The sequence below is a fragment of the Acanthopagrus latus genome, chromosome 17 (assembly GCF_904848185.1).
Source record: "Acanthopagrus latus isolate v.2019 chromosome 17, fAcaLat1.1, whole genome shotgun sequence".
NCBI classification, from domain to species: Eukaryota; Metazoa; Chordata; class Actinopteri; order Spariformes; family Sparidae; genus Acanthopagrus; species Acanthopagrus latus.
In genome coordinates this window covers 19,646,795-19,662,143 of record NC_051055.1, presented here as the reverse complement: position 1 = coordinate 19,662,143, position 15,349 = coordinate 19,646,795, and the positions used below count along the sequence as shown (strand labels likewise).

The 15,349-nt window shown below is 45.4% G+C and overlaps 1 protein-coding gene and 1 long non-coding RNA gene across 4 annotated transcripts; one reads left to right on the top strand and one right to left on the bottom strand.

Annotated features, from left to right (window-relative positions):
- Window positions 1-1,049: 1,049 nt before the first annotated feature.
- On the bottom strand, window positions 1,050-14,340 carry si:dkeyp-69b9.3 (myocardin). Of its 3 annotated transcripts, none has more exons than XM_037072901.1 (16): window positions 13,921-14,340; window positions 12,828-13,002; window positions 9,257-9,310; window positions 7,975-8,030; window positions 7,434-7,500; window positions 6,607-6,732; window positions 5,422-5,612; window positions 5,164-5,304; window positions 4,453-4,615; window positions 4,141-4,327; window positions 3,914-4,058; window positions 3,207-3,809; window positions 3,014-3,112; window positions 2,731-2,868; window positions 1,740-1,794; window positions 1,050-1,646 (listed from the first exon to the last, which is right to left on the bottom strand). In XM_037072901.1, the coding sequence occupies exons 2-16, from the start codon at window positions 12,880-12,882 to the stop codon at window positions 1,210-1,212; spliced, it is 2,517 nt and encodes an 838-aa protein (XP_036928796.1). In that variant the 5' UTR covers window positions 12,883-13,002; window positions 13,921-14,340; the 3' UTR covers window positions 1,050-1,209. The 3 variants fall into 3 exon arrangements, with proteins under 3 accessions (XP_036928796.1, XP_036928798.1, XP_036928797.1); XM_037072903.1 differs by lacking the exon at window positions 13,921-14,340 and adding an exon at window positions 13,149-13,531; XM_037072902.1 differs by lacking the exon at window positions 13,921-14,340 and adding an exon at window positions 13,153-13,531.
- On the top strand, window positions 5,489-8,460 carry LOC119005354. Its single transcript, XR_005070476.1, has 3 exons — window positions 5,489-5,627; window positions 6,582-6,709; window positions 8,107-8,460. It is a non-coding gene; the product is annotated as an uncharacterized LOC119005354 (long non-coding RNA).
- Window positions 14,341-15,349: the final 1,009 nt, after the last annotated feature.

Sequence of the window (15,349 nt, the reverse complement as noted above, 5' to 3'; positions counted from 1 at the left end):
GTTCCGGCAATAAATTGTGCTAAATGTAGCTTTTCCTGGTAGCAGAGTAAGCACCGTGCTGCGGGCCAGACGCTGTTGGGGGTTAATCAGAGAACAAAATGACCACCTGTTTTTGCAAAGCGATGAGGAAACTCTCACTTGTCTGATTGGTGCATTTGTATGGGGGGCTATTTTTGGGGCGGTTGCCTGATTGCTCTTGCTGGAGAACGGTGACTTGAACAAGGTAATATAGTTGTTCTGATGATTACACTGGATAACTACACTGGAGTTACTGCCCGCTGGCAGTGAGACTACAATGAAATATCTGGTCTGAAATGTGGACACAGAAATCCACAGCGTCTTGTCCGTGTCATTCACGCATGTCCTCTCATGGATCAATCGCATCCCGCACGCACACACACACACACACATTCACACACTTAATTGTAAGCAAATAACCGCAAGTGCATTTGGCATTACCGCTTAATGTAATGTAAATATACATGGAAGCATTTGGGTGCGGACAAATACAAACAAAAGCAGCCTTGTTTGTGCAGTCACACACAGTTACATACTGAACACACACATACTTAACGCACAAACATACACACAAGCACGCCCTCACACCGCTTGTTTGTAGCTTCTGCCAGCTCTCTCCCTCCGCATGCCGACTGTGTGTCTGGCACCGGGGTGAAGGTCTGGAGCCACACACAAGCTGTGTGCTCTGTCTGGCTTTTTACACACTCTAAATGGGTTTTATGAATGGCTAGGACTCAATGACTGAGTCAACACCAGGGGCCACACTCAACCCAATCCGACAATGGGTTTTGGAGATAAGTCAGAAACAACATTCTCCCAGCGCAGCCAGGAAGCATGTTTAAATTAATATGCCACCAGGTTTCCTTTTGTTTTGCACTGCAAACATTGTGCTGTGGAGTGTGTCAGTCCACAGATGTGTTGCTTGTTTGCTGTTCCTGGCTGAGCCCAAGTGCTTTTAAACAGTGCTCTGCAGTGTCCGTGTGTGCATGTGTTTGTGCTATTGTTGCCATAAATCCAGCTCTCGACATTGCGTGGAGCCAGAGACTCTGACAGCCTTTTATTAATGATGGAGGCCACAATTCACAATCTTGTGCCCTCAGTAGGATGGATACAGTTTTCCCCATTCATGACCATCAAAAAACACTCATCCACTGTACATACAGTTACAGACAGACATACGCACACTAGACCTCACCACTGCTCTATCATCAGATCCAACACCCGACTGACATTCAAATCTGAATCCAGACTGAAGTCTGACTCAACAAAAGGAGCTGACGGTGGAGTGAGAGGGCGGAGGCCAGACGTAAGAGTTTCAAGCCAGTCGGCAGCATCAAACAGTGTCGGAGCCCGTCGTTTCCGTGATTTCCCCCTGGACGACAGAGGGGAGGTGCAGATGGGGGGTGGGGGAGGTGCCGGGATCACCTGGCTGGGGTTTATTACAGCAGGAGATGGAGGGAGCTCCAGCAGGAGAGAGGAGCAAAGTGGTGAGGGCAGGAAGTTGTCATCCTTGTGCAGCTGGGAAGCCTGAGACTGATCAGCATGAGAAGGAGGAGGAGGTGGAGGAGGAGGCGACGGGCCGAGGACTGGGTGCTCAAGGGATTTATGATCAGAGACATTGACAGAGTCTGAAAGAGAGGTATTTAAAAGGATTAGACAGGGAAGAAATATGAGCTCCATTTACTGCAAGTTTTATTGTTTATTAATCATGAGATACTCACCGACGCAAGTCATAGGCTCATCCAGAATGTCGTCTATGGACTGCCGAGGGTCCATCTATGGCCAAAAAAACAGAAAAACACTTAAATGCACAGTGTGTTCTTCTGCGAGATGTTTCTCAGTCAAAACAATGAAAACATAAGACTTAGTTTGATGAGGTCATGAAGCTGGATTAGTCATCTGTACTGTTAACCACCATGACTCATGTCGTCATCTTGGATTTAGTTCAGTTGATTTCCTGTTTTATATTGAACGTTTTATGTGTCATGTTTTACTACCCACTTGTGGTCTGCTTTTACGCCCTTTTTCTGTGTACACCTGTGGTTCATCTGTTCATTAGCCCTTGTGTATTTAAGTCTGCATTTTTTTTCTTTGGTCATCTTTCAATGAATTGTGACCCAAACCAGATAGGAAGGCAGGCAGGCTGAACAACAAAAAGTGAGCTTTAACGATGAGCTGATATATTTGGAAGTCCAAAATCCAAAATGCAAACAACTAAAGGAAGGCAGAGGAAAGTCCAAAATAATAAGAAACAAAAAAAACAAAACTAAAGATGAACTAATGAAAAATTGAAACACAGGTGCAGAGAAAGAGGCCAGGAAACAGATAAAGACAGGAAGTGGAAGTAACACATGACACATTAGGGTATCCTGTCAAACTTAAAACAGGAAATTAACTGAACCCAGGAACCCAATGCTCCTGGAGGACGTGTATTTCAGTTTTATGCTGTGTTGAGAGGCGTTCGTCAGCTACCTTCCTCACTCTCTGACTTATCACCTGATCTTCTCCAGTTATAAGTCATATCAACAACGCACCGTTCTCTTGAATTAAATTATGGATTGACCTTGGTTTGAGCATTATTGTGATCATGCAAGTAGAAGTCTTTTTGTTTTTAGACATTTTAATGCATAAGTGTTACATATTATATCTCTAAATCCCGCTGTAGAAAAATAACTCGTTGTCATCTCTTTCTGTTCATCCACAGACTCTAACCTGTGCTTTCTGGATCGCCTCCTGCAGTTCTTCCTCCAAGCTGCGAACACCGGGCAGGGTCTGAACGGGACTTGCTGTAATCTGCACTGGCAGCTCAAAATCCTGGCCAATCACATCACACGGTTGGCAGCAAAACACCTGATTAGAAAGCAGGGGTAAACGAGTTGACAGATGGTGATGACAGTATGCTCACATGTCCGACCAGTTAACAGATTGAAGGTTCTGTGGTGTACCCTTAAAAAGGGATTATCCGAAATATGTGTGCATTGATTAGTGTGTTTACCTGTGTAAACAACACCTCTGTCTGAGCATCTATCTCTGGTTTGCCTCTCGAGCATCCAGGATCCTGTTGCAGGAATGGATGAAGGGATCCTCCACAAGACTACAGGATGAAAGAAAAAATAAAAGTATTAATGGCGTCTGTTAAATGAACTACTCTCCAACACATCTCCGATCAGAAGGCTGTGTTTGGTCACCTCATTGCCGGTGTTGGAGGAGCGGTCCCTTGGCCTGCTCCTCAACCTCTCCCTCATCTCAAGCTCCACACTCAGCTCCTGCTGTTGCTGCTGCTGCTGCTGTTCACTCTCAGTTCTCCAGGGAGTCCCACACTGCAGGGGTGAGGAGGACGACATGGGTAGACTGGGACTCGGAGTTCCTGAGGCTGTGCTGGCAGAAGTCAGGAAGACGGCGCTGGCAAGACCACACTGTTCACCTGCCAACCCGACCGACGCAGCATTCGACAGACCATTCGGCATAGCGTTGAGAACCACATTCGGAATTCCATTTGGAGCGTCACTGAAAATCCCATTAGGAATTCCTCTGTCCGGGATGTACATCTGCTGGTTCGGGCTGCTGCTGGGTGAGTCAAGTCCAGAGCTGGAGCTTGAGCCCGGGCTCTGGCTGGGTGGGAGCGGGGGGCAGCGGGTGATTGGCTCCAGGCTGGTACCCAGCTGGCAGAGGGGAGCAGGGACGAGTTGAGATTGGGGAAGCTGAAAGGGTCGGAGACGCAGCAACAGAGCGGGCTTGGTGCCGGAGACAGGAAGGCCACGCTTGCGCAGCTCTTGCCGCAACTCCGACACCTGAGGGAAAGGAGGAGGGCACTTAAGAGATCTTCACCATGAATCGTTAATAATTAGCATTTGTATGCATTTTCTGCCTGTCTGTGTTTTCATGCTTGTCTTACTGTAAGATCAACAAGATTTGCAGGGAGGGGTTCAGGCCTGGACGCAGGGTTTATGTCCAGAGGGGTGTGGCTTGTTGCGGCGGGAACAGGGTGGGGATTCAGGGGCATGGCTCCAGAAGACTTTACAAGATCGTTGTGATCTCCACTGGGGGAATGACAGAAGGATTCATTCACCTATACTACCTGAGGTCTCTTACTGGCAAAATGTTGACACCTTATCAACGTACCTGGGCACAACCGCAAGCTGATGTTGTGGTTGTTGCTGTTGCTGTTGCTGTTGTTGTTGTTGTTGTTGTTGTTGTTGGTTCTGGAGGATTTGCAGCTGAAGGAAGACCTGTTGTTGCTTCAGGATTTGGGAATAGGCTGGGTCTAAAGGCTGGGCAGGGGCAGGGTTCTTCTGTTTGGCTCCCCCGCCTAAATATAAAAATACTGTAGGTTCATTGGAGAATCTCGACACAAGAGCAAGCTGTGATAGGCCGAACAAAAAGGAATTTTTGATCAATGCAATAAAAATGACACATTTTTTTTCATTCCATTACCTCCAGTCCCAGACCCTCCTCTCTGGTCTGGAGGAATGTACTGGTGATACTTGAGTTTCTTCATTTTGGGTTTGGTGTCCCGCGGTTTCCGTGGGCGGGAGAGATGACTGAAGGTGAGGGAGGTGGGTAGGGAGGAGCAGGTGGGACTGGGAGGCCGAGCTGTCTGTAAAGACACATAATGCCCACATAGTGAATAATTTCAGCAATAACGTGTAAAATGTCACAGAGAGGCCGTCAAGTCGTTTCACGTCATTTGACAGTATTTGCCCCATGTCAAGGTTAAGTTCTCACATGAAATGTACAAATGCCTCGCAAATCTCCAAATGACAGCATGTGCTGGTTCTGTCATAGAGCCACGCTGCTTGTGTGTGAATGTGTTAACCCACAGGGCAAATACTGAGCTCCCCCAGAAGTGCAAATTGACAGTAATGAATGCAGAGCAGCTTAGAGCGGAGCATTGTGTTTGACGAAACAGAGGAGTGACCATCCTGTTAGGATGAAGACCTCTACAATGCTCTTTTATCACTTCTGCTGTATACCTGTCACCATAGCGAGCACACATACACACACCCCACTACCACATTTATCTGCTTGCATTCCTTTGTGTTATAATTTTATACACAAGATAAAAAAAAAAATACCTTCATAAAATTTGAATGAGATGAAAAAAAATTAAATGCAGTGTTTTATCATGCACTAACCCCACATTACCTTTGGCAGCAGGGGTGTGGTCTGAGAGGTCAGAAACATCCCATTTGGTCTCCCAGTTGTTGCCATGGAGCATGACTCACCCAGTGTGACACTCATTGGTTGTCTGATGCCCTCGGTTACCGGGAGCAACGCCAAACCAGACTAAAGGCAGAATATCAGATGATAGGAGTTGACATAGGAAGCTATTTAAAAAACACATCAGTCTATTAATAACCACTTTAATGTGTCTATTAGAGGTTATCGGTGTTGTTTCCTCACCTGAGCGTGACTGGGGCTGTGTTTAAGAGGCGGGCCCACAGCTGAGAAGTCACTCAGTAATTGGTCACCTGAGAGCCCAGGCAGCGAAGAAAAGGCTGGTGATTGGTGAACCAGCTCAGTGGGCGAGGAGGAGGAGCAGGAGGAGATGTCATCTTCGAAGACATCAGCCGACAGAGGGAAAGCAGCAGGATCTGAGGACATGGGAAGTGAGAAAGAAGAAAAAATGTCATGGTTTTGGTTTTAATTGTTCCCCATTTTATTTTTTATGTTTCGTCTTGTCACTTCTGAGGTTGCACTTCCGGTCTTTGTCTTTTTCCCCTTCTGTTTTCCTGTTCACCCGTGTTTCATTTGTTAATTAATCTTTGTGTATTTATGCTGCATTCACGTGCACCTCGGATGGTCCCATATCCCAAGTTGGGATGTCGCTTTTTCCAACTTCGGTGTGTTCATGTGCTTCATGTTGGAATGTGAGAGCATTATGGACACCCAAAAGATATCACACGTTTCATCGCTCAGAGCATTTAAACACCACATTGACAGCTGTTTGCAGGATTTGAGTGACAAGGAATTACAAAGAAACTGATGCAATAACTTTACAATACATGACTTTGGTAAATGCATACCTTCATCCCAAACAAAAAAATGAGTAACTCCTGTACCAACATTTTCTCGGCCTTTTCGAGGTTAAGGTTCTGACTTCAGAGGACATTCATGTATTTCTGAAAATCATCCTTATTTGTTGCCAGTGTAACTAATTTTGTTAATTGTGTTTTTAGCAAACCTGCCCATGTTCCCTGAGCTTCAGCCTATTTGTCTTATTCCTCCTCAGTTTTTTGGATTTGCTCCAGCCTGATTTTGTCAGCTTTTGTCACCTGCCTTTCATTTGTGGACATCAACTTATGCTATCAAAGGTGCAAAATGCAAACATTTTATTTGAAATCATTCAAAAATTAACAACAGAATGTGAGGGAATCACAGGTTTGACGCTTTTGAAATCTATGTATTGGGTTTTATATGGCGGTCAGTCATACGGCACCTTTAAAGCTCGCTTTTTGTTTTGCCTCTGTTCGGTTCCCTTTTTGTTTAACCACATCAGAGAAGAGGAGATTGTGTGGGAATAGATCTTTTTTTTTAAAAAAATGTCTGTCTGTGTGTTCCAGTGCGTGCCGATGCGTGTTGACTCACGGCTCTCCAGGGGCAGTGTGTGTTCGTGCTGTTGCTCCGCTGGTCCAGGCGGTCGCTGGATCCTCTCAGTGAGGTCCTGCGCCTGACGAGCCTTCTTCTGCCGGTGGGCCCCACACACAGTCCTCTCTGCGGGGGGAGGGAGGAGCGGTGCAGATAAGTGGAGAGAAGGGGACAGATGGGAGGGAGGCGAGGAGATGGGAGAGAGAGAAGCAACAGGATTTCAGAACATATGTGATGTGAGTGTGCACAACAGTGTTGCCACAGGCTAACAGTCCCAATTTAAACCGGCAGAGGCATCAAAAAAATAGTAAACACTCCTGCCCAAGGGAGATTTATGATTACCCTTGAGATTTAACACACAAATACTCGCGCACAACATTTTCAAAAGGGCAGTTTGGGAAAATCAGATTGTTGAAATAGCCAGACATTATAATAAAAGTCTTTTGAAATTAAAAGGAAGGTCAGAGGGTGAGGAGAGCAGGAGGGGAGATAAAGGGAGATGAGAAAACGATGATCCCATGATGGGCGGGTTCATCAAGCGCTGTCAATCACTGATACGTTTGCGGGCTGCTCAAAATGCCGAGCTACAGCGTGCAACAAGGTCACATTTCTGTTTAACTGACAGCTGATGAAAACATCGAGCCAGAGTTACACGCTTCATTTCCTCGCACAACTACTGTACAACAGGGAGTGGAGAGCAGCGCAGATACGATACAGCACACACAGAAAGAGAGAGAGAGAGGCAGGGAAGGTACTGCGCACTATACAGGGAGCATACAGGGTGAAACAGGAAGGAGACAGCAACATGACTGTAGGCAGGGCATCACCTTGTGCAGTTTCAGTGTTCAGACCACTTGGGGGCAGCTTCTGAGCGGCACCGTCATCAGTTAGACGCTGCATCAGGAAAGACAGCAGGTCAATCCAACAGCCAGGGCCCAGAGATTACAGTGCAGTTCATTCAGGGGGAAGTTAATTAAAAAAAGTGTACTTCAATGTCAGTGTGGCCCAAAGAAATAACTCATTTACAACACAGTTTTCCCCCCAGAACATTTGCAGGGTCTTTGAAGGAACCCTTGGATCTTTTCTTTTTAAGGTGAAGTGACTCCACACAGGAGACCACATAACCCTGTCAATGGTGGGGCGAAACAGTGACCTACAGTTATAGATTTGCACAATTTATTTTAATTAGAGGCAACAAAGGTCAAGTAAACTGCAGTCTCATTCTGTTCTATCAAGTATAATGTGTATGAATGAGAATGATGTGACTTGTGGGGGGGAAATGTCTTTACATGGAGGCTCAGTATTTGATCTATAGTGTGGGACTGTCGTGCTGCTGGATGTTATTGAAAAAAACTGGATGCTACTCACCAGAGCTTCACTCTGGTCTTTTTCTGCTTTTGGAGTGGGACAAGTAGATTTCAACCCTGCAGAGACAAGACAAGTTGTGGTTTAAGGATTAAATTACATCACAGTAACTTTTTTTTTTTCTTTTAAATAAAGCTAGCCCTGCAGAGGGGCAACTCAGGTGAACTTGTGCATCAACAAAGCACTTTGAGCCTTCAACCCATCCCTCAGAGTTACAGCACCGAGGATCTCAGGCGCTCTTTTGTGTCGGCAGGCATCAGAATGCAACTTGTGCAACCTGCTTCAGCCTCAGACAAAGAGGAGGGAACTGAAGCAAGAAGCTCTGCCTGTCGAACTACCTCAGATTTTTTGTTTGCTTGCTGCAAAGATCTGGATAAATGATCTGTTTTTTTGAACTGTTTGTTAATACCTTTACCTCAGGATGATGCCTACATTTAAAGGAAAAGTTCACCCAAAAATAAACAACCAAAGTAGACTGGGAACAACTGAAAAAAGGTATACATAATGTTTGTGATCTCAGGGCTTCCAGAGACTAGTATTACATCAGATGAGCTGCTTGGAGCCTTTTTATGTATTCTATTTATTTGTTTGTTTGTTTGTCTCCATCTACTTCAGTTGTTTAGGAGAATGCTGCAACACTGTTTTGCTGTTAAGCTACAGAAATGTTTCATGGACTATGAAACTTCAACCAACTTTCTAATGACTGCATTTTCATTTTTGGGTGAACTTGTTCTTGATTAAATACTGCTGTTTTTGCACATACACACTCATATGTTGCCTCGTTGTATTCACGCTCATATCCAAATGGGCCAAATCCTTTTACTTCCAAAAGCTTTCCAAAAGTGTTTCCAATACCTGATTGTGAGTGTTGCCCTGTGCAGACCGATTAATGTGAAGACGAAGTTCATTTAGCATATCATCCTTATTGTTCCCACTGATTCATAATGAAAAGTTTCCATTAACATTGCCTAGCTAATGCTGGAATTATTTAGATGTACAGTTTAATGTAACTCTCTATATATTTAACTCAAATTGGCTCTTATAATAGTAACCTTATTCTTAATCTCAATCAAATAATCAAAATTCAAATTGAAACTTTAGACCCTAAAACTAAAATCAAAGGAAAAGGAAAAGCTGGCCAGTACAGCAAATGCTACAAAGTCAAATCAATAAGCAATCATCTGTCAGTGGAAAGAGGTGACCTGAAGATCATTAATATGAAACCCAACCTGCAGTCATAGTGTAGACGAATCAATCACAATGTTAATGATACACGTAGACTAACCAGAGTCTGCATTGATTTCACTCTGCCTTCGGTTCTGAATCCTCAGCTGCAGGACTGAAAGGCAAAGAAAAAGAAGTCACACAGATGGAACAGTGAGTTAGTTTGATTTCTCACTGAAGGACAAAAAGATCTAAAGCCTTCACAGAGACGTACAGGAAGAGAAGAGACGAAGAGTTGAGCAGCACAACACGGCACGATCACCAGTAAACAATACAGTCTCCTCACTTATATTACAGAATGACTTTGCAGTGCTTGTGCATTATAAATCTCTTACACACCACATGCATGCACATTAGGATTCAGCACACACACACGCACAAACAGGTGACGCAGGGCAGGGCTGGGCCCGTTACACCGTGTACCCCCCCTCCCCCTGAGTTTTGAGACCTGGCGACGGGAGGGGGAAACTGTGCAGGGAGGGGGGCTGATGGCTATTTATCTCTCAGTGAGTCTATTTCTGTTGGTCCCTTCCCCCCTTCAGCTGTCCCACTCTCTCCACAAAAACCTCTCATGCATCCCCTCCTCCTCACGTCATCCTCATTCGCACCGCTAACTATACTCTTCCTGCTCCCCTGTCTCTCTGACAACTCAAAACAAAAGTTTAACGTTGTGAAAATTGTGGATTTAAAGAAGATCGACACGCCAAGCACTGTCAACATGACGGTGCACAGAAGCAGCGCGAATCACACCAGAGCCCATGTTTGATTTAACTCTGTGTGTGTACATTGGATTGTTTTCAAGTGGAGGCCAATCACAAGTCTTAAAGTCTGCTTTAAAGCTGCACTATGTAGTTACAGGAAGAATTTCTAATCGGAGATTTTTATTGACTGATTGTTTTTTTGCATAAACAAACTACAAACTGCCTTTGATTTGATGACTGATTAAACAAACTGCATAAACAAACTGACCTTAAAGGACAACACAAATTCATACTTTTTTACGTTTACTGTTTACATGTGGCGGACCCTGCCACCTATCCAGCTTCAAACAGTGTTCTGGACCTTATTTTCCTCTGAGAACAGCTTGGTTTTCAGTTATGGAAACAATAAATATGTCTGAGTCTGTATTTTTACCTCATTAATATTGTAAATATAAAAATTCAGAGCTTGAATTTCCTCTCCAAAATTACATAGTGCTCCTTTAAATCACCTTAAGCACATGGCATAGTGGTTCACAACCGAATACTGACTATATTCACCTCTTCTAGCCTCATAAAATCAGCCGAATTAAACAATGCTGGAAGGATTTTTTGGTTAAAATCAGAGCTCAGATGAACATAATATTTTCGAGGGGTGTTGGAATCTGTTGCTTAAGGATTCACACCTTCTCTGAACACCTTGACCTTGACTTCAGTTTACGTCAAAGGTCAACAAATACAGATGAAATCAGCTTGTTCGCAATAACAGTTCAAACGAACAAAAACACGATCATAAACCTCAACTGACAGAAGCTCGTGTTTATTTCACGTCAGTGCGGTGTACTGTCAGACTTTTATGTTCCTCCAGCTCTGCTATGTACATACATGACTTCAAGCAGAGCAGCTGCCCCAAAGAATCACGTTTTCCAGCAGGTGTTTGCACACCTAGGGGACTGTCTCCATGTCGTTTCCTCGCCTTTCTATTTTACCAGCCGCTAACGACAGCTGCCCGGGAACACAGCAGCAGCCGCTACAACTTGTAGGGAAACTTGCATTATGCATTTAAAGGGTGCTGTTAAAGGGCTGTTTGTCACAGAATGCCGGGTGTCTCCTGGAGGTTGTAATACATTGGATTAGTAAAAGTCAGCAACACTGTTTAGCATTCATTTCAGCATTCTTGGACTATCATTTACAGACTGGGGTTTGATGTCATCAGTCTATTCTACTACAGTATTCACATTTTTATATACAATAACTCAGGATGCTTTTTCCGAACTATCTCTGATGGCTGCTTATTTACAGAGAAATATTTATTGTTATAGACATGTGTTGTGATGTATGTTATGTGACATACTTAAGTTGCATATATTCATTTTATGCTACTTTATACTTCTACATTTTCGAGGCAAATCCTTTAGCTAATTACTCCACCACCTTTATCAGCTGTAGTATTAAAGTTGTTGCATTATTGATTGGTGACAGTTAATGGTAACCATCATTGACAAATTGTACATTTATGGTTTGTTAAACTTCAGTTGATCATTTGACAATGAAATGCTTAACAAACCATTAATTAGGCAACAGTTTGTTATAAAGTGACTGATCTCTATCATATGTGACGTACGTAGAAAACGTAGAACTCCCCCATCTCTCTAAACCTGCAGAGGATTTAAGTTGTTTGATGTCGCTGGACTGTGGATTTATTTGCAAATGGCTCGGCTCACCGACAGTCCAATAATGTGACTTCATCTCTGAGAGAGAGCAATAGTAGCTAACGTAAGTTTAGAAATGGAGTCCGCCAACATAAGGTGACAACTGGCTCCCAGAATAATAAAGAACTGACACAGACCTCCTTTAGGTTCATATTGATATTAATACTTTTGTGCTTTTATCGAAAGCTGCTACAAGGAGTTTTCAGGTCGATTCTGTGGACAGGCGCAGTTTGAGTACCTCTGACTTGCCTCAAAACACCTCGATCTGGTTAGCGCTTGTATCTGTTTTAAATGCAGGTGAAAGAATGACACAGGTATTTTTCATAGGCCGACTGATTTTCTTTTTTAAACACATCGCTTTACAGGATGGATGGCGATGACCGTGCCTCCGGACTCCGGCAGCTTCTTACCTCATGCTGCGAGACTCCTCGAATCATCCTCATCACACTGTATATTAAATTTGATTTAATGACTTAATCGACCCAGACCAGAGGAATGAGACCTGATGGCATGAAGGATCAAGAATAACGTTAACACCTATGAATAGCCGGTCTTCTCGCTGGTGGTCTTATTTGCTTATATAGGCCAAACAGATGCACCAGTATTAAACTAACCTAAATGATTAAAAGTTCAGGAGTTGATTATTTTTACACTGTGGTCGTAAAAGATTTGAGCTCTGAGATAATGAAGACATAAGATGGGGTTTGATGATGTCATGAGGCAGCGTGGGGTCATGGGAGCTGGTGAAACACTATCTGATGTGAGTCAGGCTGAAATGTTCACAGACGTGGTAATGCGTTAAAGTTTGATGTTGTGTTTACGTTAGCCAACCCTCTCAGCCGACACATGTCACACGTAAAGGTTACATATTCAATCTCCAAATAAAAAGGAGTCTCCTATTAAAGGCCCTCTGTCTGCTTTAACAGGCATATCTGCATGTTTCAGTCATGGCGTCACACTGTCACATGCAGAGATCTCCCAGCTGTCCCCACGTCCATTCAACACACATCTACTGTGGGCAGCGATCACTAAATCCATTCACCATGATCGATACCCTCGCTCGATCGATCACATGACTGAAAGTGTGACTGACCGGCCAATAACCTCCCGAGACACTTCACCTCGGCGTATCGATACTAATGTTGCCAATTATGACTGAGATGTAACGCCACTGTTGTGGGAAAATAAATCCTCCCTTCCTTTAATTGCCGTGGATCCTCACCTGAGCGGAACTTGTTCCGGATGAGAAGCGACCTCTCGGAGGCCAGCAGCGTCATGGCGGTGGAGGGCTGAGGTGATGGAGGGAGGGTTGGTGGCGTAGGAGCCGGGGAGTGGGGCAAAGAGAGAGAGGAAGTTCCTGGAGTCGCTCTACCAGGAGGAATGGCCCCCCTCTCCTTCTGTCTCGGGCAAGAGGAAGCAGAGGAGGGAGAGAGAGACAGATGCTTGTTAATCCACTGATAGACACAAACCGATATTGATAGAGGCACACAAAGCGCAGCGGAGATGGATTGAGGGGGAAATAGAGACACGAAGCCTCGCAGACCTACAGGCAGACTGAGCGCTGTGGTGAGCTGCTCTGGCAACGGCAGGCCTCCCTACAGACGGCCTGTCATAATCACACAGAGAGTCACAGGGGCCCACCCACGGAGACAGAACCAACGACACAGAGAATTAGACAGACACGGACGCTTTCAGAGAGACAGATCGAGGAGGAAGAGGGGGGAAGAACAAGGGGAGGCCCTGCAGGTACTCAAGACGTCAGGGCCGGAGGACACTGATCGTGGCGGACAAACATGAACTGGCAACACCTCCAGCACGGGCTCCGGCACATTTGCACCGTGGCAGCAGGAGCAGCGATGCGTCATGCACTAAAAGAAGAGAGGCCTGCCTCTGAAATAGAGAGAGAGAGAAGGCTGGGAGATCTACATAAGCTGCATTAGTGCACACACACACAGCCTATTAACAATATTGATTTGAACTGGCCAGCCACAGAACACCCAGAGGAAGCCTGTTTGAAGGGAATGGACAAACACACACATACACACACACACTGGAATAGCTGAGGTTATGCATACTAAATCACCACAGCGCTCGTCCGATTCCCAAAACCCATAAAACACACACACACACACACACTCACACCTCGCTTATTTACAACAGGAGGAGCCCAAAAGAAGGCCACTCCACTCATGAATGCAATCAAATAACGAGCAGCTGATTGAGATGACTTTGTCTGGCGCAGGCATTATTTCACACCGAGGCACACTGACAACACAGAGAGAAACAGCAGCGAGAGAATGAAAGAGAATACTTACAGGAAGAGAGAGAATTGAGTCCCTCGGGGGAAATTGGAGTGGATTTAAGATTAAATTGAGAGAGGTGCGAGACGGAGGAAGAGAGGGGGGGGAAGAGAGAAGTTCGTAGTGCGTTTAATGACGATTTCTTTCTTTCATGTTCTTTTCTTATCCTGTGTTTTTCTTCTTCTTCTTCTTCTTCTTCTTCCTCTTCTTCTTCTTTCACCTCCTTCTTTCCACACTTCTCACTTTCTCTTTTTTTGTCTTGTCTTCCTGAAGGTGAAATGCAGAGAGGAGTAAAAAAGGATCTGTGGTTCCTTCGTCCACCCTTACGATTGACACTCACCCTTCTCTACCTCTGCCTCGCTCTCTCTGCCCCTCTCTCCCCCATCCGCCCCAAAGCATCCTAGATCCTTGGTGCCAACTGTGAGCGACTGTCAAACTTTGCACCCCCCCCCCCCCCACGGCCTCCCTCTCTCCCTCCCCCCTCTCTTAGCTTTTACTCCCCCCTGATATGTGCTGACTGATTGACTGAGGAGCGCATTCAAAGACAATAAGCACTTTTCTCTTCCATTTGTTTGTGCACGTCTCAGACGAGAGCAGATGAAGTTAGCGCGCCTCCTTGATGTTAGAGGAGCCGCGTTTGCCACATAATGTGACGGATAGGAAAGTGAAGGCAGGATAAGGAGACGCTTTATTACAAGGCGGAGGGAGAAGAAGCCCGGGGAGTGTTTTGGACTCACATCAAATCATGTACTGCAGCAGGACTGCAGGCTCATATGCACCTGTCAAGACACCTTTGGGTCACCCTCTTAAAGTGATTTAGATCTGTTTGCGTGCAAGTCTACGTGTGTGTGCGTGCGAGTGTGTTTGTGTGTGTGTGTGTGTGTGTGTGAGTGCATGACACCGTGGAGAGGAGTCACAGGTCAGTAAGTCAGCATCCGTCAGCATATAGCTTACAGTAGGTATCAGCACCCCGAGGCCTGCAACGCAACTTGGGTGAACATGCAGGAGTGTTTGGATATGTGCGCATGCTCTCTACATGTATGTGTGTGCTTCCGTGTGTGTGTGTGTGTGTGTGTGCCTTCAGGCTGCAGGGTGGGGAGAGAGAAGATGGGGGAAGTGAGGTCTTTGCTGGAGCACCTGTTCTGTCGATTTGACAGACAGGCCGGTGTGTGCTGGTTCAGCAGGTCATGGAGAGGGGGGAGACAGAGAGGGGAGGGGAGGGGAGGGGAGGGGAGGAGAGGGAGAGCGGGTGAGGCAGAGGAGACTGCAAAAAAGTTGGACTCGACACAAGAAGTGGGGAAGTCTTTACGAGGAGGACAGGAAGAGAGCTGCGGCCGCGGGGTGGGAGGGGAGGACTGTTGCTGTCATTTTATCTGATGTTGGAAAAAGAAAGAGCCCAACGTCGAGGTCCACTAATCAGGAGAGCACGGAGCTGAGGTAGCAA